A 7,500-nucleotide genomic window follows, 5' to 3' on the forward strand; every position below is an offset into this window, starting at 1 on the left:
TATTTATGTTAATTAGACCTACTGCCCTCATTTTGAAACAATTCTTTTGAAATTTGCTCGCTGTAGCGAGGCTAGAAAGGCTTAATAACATTAGAACAGAAGAATATTTCATTCGGCCGCCATTATGAAAGATGTCTATTACCGGTAGTTTAAAAAAACTGCCTCTGTATATTTCTTTTAATTTGTTTCTCTTATTTAGTAATGTCACACTTTGCATGTAGTCAAATCATCATCATCATCCACCAATGGTGGTCTTGTGTCATCTCCAACAGCTGATTGTCATAAATGCAGATTATCAGGGTCCCCCAGAAGACAATGAATAGATCTAATAGCTGAACAGGGTTCACTGTCTCCCACGCTTCCTCCTCTCATGAGTAGGAACATACATTGCAAATTCTCTGACAGGCTCATATTCAGGCAAGGGGAGCATGTGACCAAGGAACCTCAATTGCCTCAATTCGCCTGATGTTCAACATAATTTGGTAATAGGACATGCCGAAAGAATTCATTTGATTTTGTTCTCCATGTCCTTAGAGATGACCCATGACTCGCAGCCATACAGTAATACTGTAATACAAGTTGTGCTGCATAGTTGTGTTGAAGTCAAATAACTTAGCTCAAAACAAAGCATCTACTTTGATAGGCATGTGTAAGGAGCTAGAAGGTCAAAATAATATAGAATAAGAACATTAATTTGTGTTGACCAGTAGAAAATCCTTTCATGCAACACTTTATTGTGAGGGCAATTAGCTACAGAAGATGGAGATCTTGATGGACTATCCCAAGCAAGGCAAACTCTATGAGCATCAGTTACTAAGGTCAGCAAATTGGTAAAGGTTAGTTTTAGGCTCATATGTTTGCTTTTATGGGAGCTTTTTCAAAATAGTTCAATATAGTTGGTCCACGACTCCTCTGATTCTTTGAATTCGCCTATCCTCCTGTAGGTTGCCATTCTGGTTTGAATCTAGAGATATCCTCACCGCCAAAATGTAATAAACAACCAAGAATTCACAACACAAAACAGACCAATTTAATACAAGCTAGAAAATCAGGTTGCACATCATGTGACCAACTTGTGAAAAATTATGTCACGCCAGACTGTCACGTGTACACAAAATGTAAGTAGCTACATCATTACAGTTATATTACTATATAAAGGCCAGTTTACACGGTGCGACTTGTCGGCCCGATTTTTGGCGGCAGCTTTGAAAAAAATCGGGCTGACATAAAAAATCTGTTGCAATGCAACAGATGTTTGAAGTGTTGTTTATTAAAAAGCCATGTCATGCGGGTTGCCAGTTTCCATTTTGCTCCTTTTTTTGCTTACAATTTTTTTTTTATTGCCAGTGGGTTTCTTTCGGTGCAATAAGCACAGTAAAACTGTCTACCTATAAAATTATAACATGTATCTACACTATTCCGTCAAAAAATATGTGATTCGCAATCCCACTCCTCGGCCCTGAATCAAGTGCCACATTAAAGAAATGGTTTTGGGCATCCCCATATCACTAGATACATCTGGGGATACCTAAAATGCGGGGATATCACTGTGACAGCAGCCCATCAAATAGGAAAGGGTTTCGTTAAGCAGGCTGCCCTATGTATAGTCTGGCTTTTAATCCAGTAGTGTAGCAGCTCTTGTAACTTGCTATTGTTTGGTATTGTAAGCAGCTTATAATGTTTTTAAGTCTAACTCATTGCTTCAATTGTTTAGTCTTTTGTTTTTGGCTGGGGTAGCGAACCAATCACATTACACGTTATGAGACCTGCTACATCACCCTTTTAATCTTGAGACCTACTGCACTCAGCATAGACCGGTGCTAGTACCCGGGTCCCAGCTTCTAATAAAACCCGTGAATTAACAGGTGTCAGCTAAATTGCAGAATACCCCACAACTTATTTGCATTTCATTGAATAAGAATATAAAGCTCTATTGTATTCCGACTCGTTCTTCAGGGAATGCCGCCTACGGGAAACAAATAATGGTGAGGTGTTGCAGGGTATTCTGCAATTGCTCCCAGGTGTCTTTTTGAAATCACGGCTTAAAATTTGAGTCACTTAGTATTTAGTTAACACGGTCTAACACAGGTTCGAAATGCAAACAATAGAGATGATCTCTGCCCAATAAAAAATGGTTTAAAATGGCGTCTTCTCAAAAACAGACCTGCTAGTCAGAAGTTTAAGGAATTTGAATTAAATACGTACATTTCTTCGTGTTTTTGACTCAGCTGAGCTTCTCGAGCTAACCATTTTGTATACTTTATCCGATCGTCCATGTCTTCACATGCATGACTGCGTTTACGTTTGACAGATTCTTAACACTAGTAACTACTTGATGTAGGCAGTCATGTAGTGGTTTGGGAGTTCCTGTTACATAATGGTCCTAGTTCATACAAGGTGATTCCCTGGTACACAACTCCTATTATAGCGGACACCCTCGGGACCGCAATTTGCAGAGATGCCAACCTATGGAGATCTAAAATCTGGAGATTTTTTCCATCCGGTCTCCCCACCCCTCCCCCTCGATCAACCTACCCACTCCCCCTCCCCTCTCTCTCCCCCCCCCCCCCTAAACGCACCCACCCATCCCCTAGCAGCTCCTTCAGAATACAAAAATATTCTAATTTGCGGGAAAACAGGGTACTTATGTCAAGAATTTTTATTGGTGAATCGGAGATCCAATCAAACAATCGGTTATATAGCTAAAGGAAGTCATTTTGTTTAGTTCTATTAACGTGTGTTTGAAACTCAGAGATGAAGAAATGCATTAAGAAACAATGAAACGAGTTTTAAAAAATCGATCTTTTTTAAACTTGGGGATGCAATTTGAGTCTAGAATGGAGAAACGTCTGTGAAAGGTTCAGAGTCGTTTTTATCCGGGAGATTTAATGACCCGTACGGGAGACCGGGAGATTCGTTCCGTATCCGGGAGACTCCCGGATAATCCGGGAGAGTTGGCATGTATGAATTTGGTGTCTGTAATAGCGACAGTCCGTAACAGCGGGGTGCGAGAAATTTTTTTTATTTTAAACCATATTTACAGAAGGGGGTCACATGTGTGTTCATTTTCATTAACTCCAGTACCTTTTTCAGACCCGTTGTCGCAAGTAAAGAGCGTCAGAACGTTCTTTACAAACAGAACAGAACTTAACAGAACAGAAGTTACGTACCCTTTGTGTACAGTAGTTCTTCTAAGTACGTAAAAAACAATCATCGTATGTATGTTGCTGCAATGTCCACACATGCATCGTTTTGGTTTCCTACTGTACTGAAGTACAGTAATCTACATTTCTAAAAAAAATATTTTCAACGAAAAACCTGAACATCAGCTATTGATTGCATCAGCTATCTTTGAATTGCAACTTCCCCCACTTTGTCACTCACTCGTGGATGCGAGGACACCACACTTACTAGGACATTTTCAAGCCTGTTATTGGTACCACGCCCACTTTACAGAAGAACAGAAGAAGAAGACAGAAGAAGACAGAAGAAGCGGAAATCGACCAAAAAGACTAAGGCAGTCTCAAAAAGCAAAAAAGTAGACTTGATATGTGTGCAAATATTCCAAGATGCTGCTCGGTGTCCGCTATAACGAGAGAGAAAACAATAAAATTGTGACGTTGAGACCAAATAAAGTGTCCGTAAGTCCGTAGTAGCGAGAGTCCGTAATAGCGGGAGTTTATTTCAGTCAAACGTCTGTAACTTTCGCCGGGGATTTTGCTGCTGTCCGTAATAGCGGGGTGTCCGTAATAGCGAGGTGTCCGCAAGGCGGGAGTTGACTGTTTCCGCCCTGGTATTGCACTGTGCATCCCGTTCTGCGTCGTTCTGCGCATAACACAGCGTAGGCCACATTCGTATTCAGGCATGACTAAGAGGATTTATGGTCAAATTTCACGTCTCAGTTCTGTTTTCTCTTTGTCTTACAGGTCTCAACAGATATTTCTAAACAAAACAATGTTTAAATTTAACCATAAAGACTCGTAGCCATGTGTGAATATTGATATATCGAACGTTGCCAAAAGCATTTCAAAATGGCGACCTCTCGTGTAGGAAAGTTCGCTAGAAAGAAGAATGACCGTTTTCAGAGCACAGCAGACAAGAACCTTTTTAGACTCTCGCAAAACAGAAAGTCGAGTGATAGCCTTGATGATCCTAAAGTGTCATTTCAGTCCGAGAGTGAAAGTGAAACCGCGCCATCGGGGAGATGTGTTGTCGAGGGGTCGAGCTTAGTTTGCTTTCTGTTTTCTCCTAAACGAAGTAGGTGACCTATCTTTTTTTTGGTATAATTTTATTCTCTTACTCCTCCTCTTTGTGCCGTAAAAAAATTTTAAAAAAAATGTAAAAAAATTTACGTTAGCAAAAAAAGGTACAGGGAAAAAATTATTCGTAGCTATCACTCGTGGACACAAAATTGTCTCCTCGAGATCACGCACCCGAGGAATATTTGTAGTCAGTGCCTTTTCAAGACGTGTGCCTGTTCCATAAAAGAAATATTAAATTATTCCTTTTGAACAATACAATACACCTGTTTTGTTATTTCAAGAATTACGTCAAGCTGTGCTTCCTGTTCGTGCAAAACGTAGCGTGAACCGTTGGAACAAACTTGTCCTTGATAGATGAAGTCGCAATGATTAAATGAGTAACTTGAGCAAGTTATATCTCGCAAACGAGCTTGGTGACCAATTTTTTTAATTGCACATTTCGAGTCACCATAATGTAGGGAACAATCCAGAAAAGTTTAAAGAAAATCTTACGACAACCGTCTATTACTAAAGAATCACCTTATTAAGGCGGACAGTTTCTGAAATGTTTGAATGATCAATAAACCCCCAGGACATTTGATGACAAAAGAGCTTAAGGACGTTCGCGCCAATTGTTTCTGCGCATCCTTACTGCGCACACAAATGCAAACGCCACGTCATACACGAGCGCGCGCGCTAAGTCATAAAATGAGAAATGATAGGGAAAAAGGCCATTGCCAGAGCTTTGCCTGGATTTAACGCTCTTGGACGTTCGGTGACCCCTATTTTTCTTTCCAGAAACGGATTTTATTTACAATTATCTCCACGTTGTCCAAAACTGAACAAAAAATCAATGTGGGAAGTTAAAAAAATTTCAAGATTTCTGCTCACGGGACATGAAATCCTGCCATCTTGCGGCTGCAAGGCGCGTGAAACTGTAGTCGCTAACTGCGAACTTGATCTTTAAGGAACCTCACCAGTTGACTAAATTCACTTAATAAGCCCTTTTAAGCAATATTTAGCAGAGAAGATTTCACTTCAAAGATTTAATTGCAATATATTTGGGTTTACAGACACTGGCCTTATTCTCTAACGAAGCCCGATTTTGTCACCTTTTGGGTGTTTTTCCGGGCATGTTCTCTCCAAAACGAAGTCGGTGATCCCCCATTTTTTTTACATTTCTGACATAACTAACTCATTATCTTACAGTGGTTAAAGTTTCAGAAAAAAAATCAATGTTGAAAAATTTTCGCGCGAACGTCCTTAAGAAGTTTATTCACAGCAGGAACGGCTTCATCGTCAGATCAACTGATGAGAATGGATATTGTGGTCATGACTGGGGATTCCGAACTAAATGATTTGGCTAGACCAACCACTTCTTCTGCACATTCACGAGAAGAGTTTGTTATTTATTTATTTATTTATTTTGTTATTTATTTGTTTTAAGCAGGTTGAAGTTTTGGCAGCTATTCAGCTGATGTGGACCTGGTATACCCACCCACCCATATACACACAGAGGACAGCCACAACACCGGGAACTTCATCCCCTACTCTTCTCGAATAGTGTGTGGATTCTTTAACGTCCCACAGGGAACTAATGAACATGGAAGTTATTTTTGAGGCGGGACCTCCGGCTTATCGTCCTTATTCGAGAAGACTTGAAAGTCTAACCATTTGCGGATGTAATTACAAAGGCAGCATTTTCTCCTCAGTTATTTAAAGACCCTGAGTGTTGGTCCGGCCGGAGTCGAACTCACGACCTCCCGCATGGCACCGGTGCGCGGAACTTAAACTGTTAGTTCCTACAGGGATAATAATCTCGTCCGGGTTTCTGCGTTAAAGTGGCTTGATATGATCCTTCATGTCTTGCGTTGTGCATCCCGGGAATTTGGCTATTTTGACTTGCGAGTTCCTGGGCATTTAGTGGCTTTGAAGATATTTAAGTGTAGAGTCCCTTGCTATGTCCCTTGCTGTTTCGAGTTTCAGTGGTATTTGTGGGCACTGACCTCTGACTACGTTTTGCATTTCCTTATTTACCTCGCGACTTATCCACTTGGACCCAACATTCTCTTGACCTTGATTTATTATTATCAACTTCACTCTTTTCTTGCATAATGATGGTTAAAACAAGCCTAAGGGATCATTCTCTTGTTTTAATGACAAAACACGGCTCTCAAAGGTCAACCATTTTTCTTCCAGCTCTCTGATTGCATTGTCTTTTTTGGAAACAGAGGATAATAACGTTTCACAACTCTCGGAGTTTGCAATCAAGGAGTTCGGTACAAGAAGCACTTTCGTCTTCAAGTTGCTTTTGAGCATTTATTATGGACAAAAGCCTTGTGTTCTCTTCAATTTGATTTGGTAATATCAAGAAATCAAGTTTTAATCTCTCAATGTCGGCCACAATTTCTGGCTTGATTTGATCGTTCTTGACTACAATTTGTCATCCTCTCGTCGTTGATCGATATTCGATTATTACCTGCTATTACGCTCCTGACTACTGTTTGCTTCTCGTAATAATGATGGTTGCGTTGTTTCCTCGGTTGAAATCAAACGATCGGGGTCTTGCAAATCCGTTGTCGTTCCCGGCTTCTTTTGTACTAAATCCACTAACTTATCCCTCAAAGAAGGACTATCCCGACCCTGAAAACTCAGAGTTTGTTGTTTCGATCTTGTTACACCAGTTAATCATTACATTACCGTTTAAACTTTTGAATTGCTTAGTATTTCCACCAGGCGTCAGCCACTTTCCTTGCTGTTTTAAAACATTTTCGACGAAATTCTTTAGCGATTCGAGGTAGTTTGTCCGCAATAACCTGTCGCCATTAAAATGAACATATTTCAATTCGTAGACCTCAGGGTTAAGCGAGCATGCAAGATTCGGTTTTTGAGAGTAAAACATGATCATCATCAGAGCTACAAATTGAGCGTCCGATCGCCATCATCATCAAAGAACCGACTCAATGAAAACACGTTGATAACTCTACGCGCCAATCTCAATTTCTTGTAAAAAGTTAACCAGTATCTTAATTAGAGTTAACTGAATAGAGTGTAATGTGAAGATTTACGCATGCGCTGACGGAATGTTTGAACAAGAGAGAAAAATGCAGTACCTCCAGATACCGGCGCTGGACTCGTCGTACCAAACGAGTCATCCCGGGATTTTATGGTGGGATTTCGACCTGTGCGATCGCTTTTGGACGCAGTTGGCCCTTCACTGCTTTCTGCTACCGACCTCGCCTCCTGGTACGACATTGAG

General features: G+C 40.5%; 1 protein-coding gene across 1 annotated transcript in view; it reads right to left on the reverse strand.

Annotated features, from left to right (window-relative positions):
* Positions 1–2,323, reverse strand: part of LOC138041960 (centrosomal protein 15-like) — an 11,376-nt gene extending 9,053 nt beyond the window's left edge. The window contains exon 1 of the mRNA XM_068887664.1: positions 2,206–2,323. Coding sequence (XP_068743765.1) covers positions 2,206–2,276 — 71 coding nt within the window. The 5' untranslated portion in view covers positions 2,277–2,323. The remainder of the gene's footprint in view (positions 1–2,205) is intronic.
* Between the last annotated feature and the right edge of the window lie 5,177 nt (positions 2,324–7,500).

This window comes from Montipora capricornis, chromosome 3 (genome assembly GCF_036669925.1).
Source record: "Montipora capricornis isolate CH-2021 chromosome 3, ASM3666992v2, whole genome shotgun sequence".
Lineage (NCBI taxonomy): Eukaryota > Metazoa > Cnidaria > Anthozoa > Scleractinia > Acroporidae > Montipora > Montipora capricornis.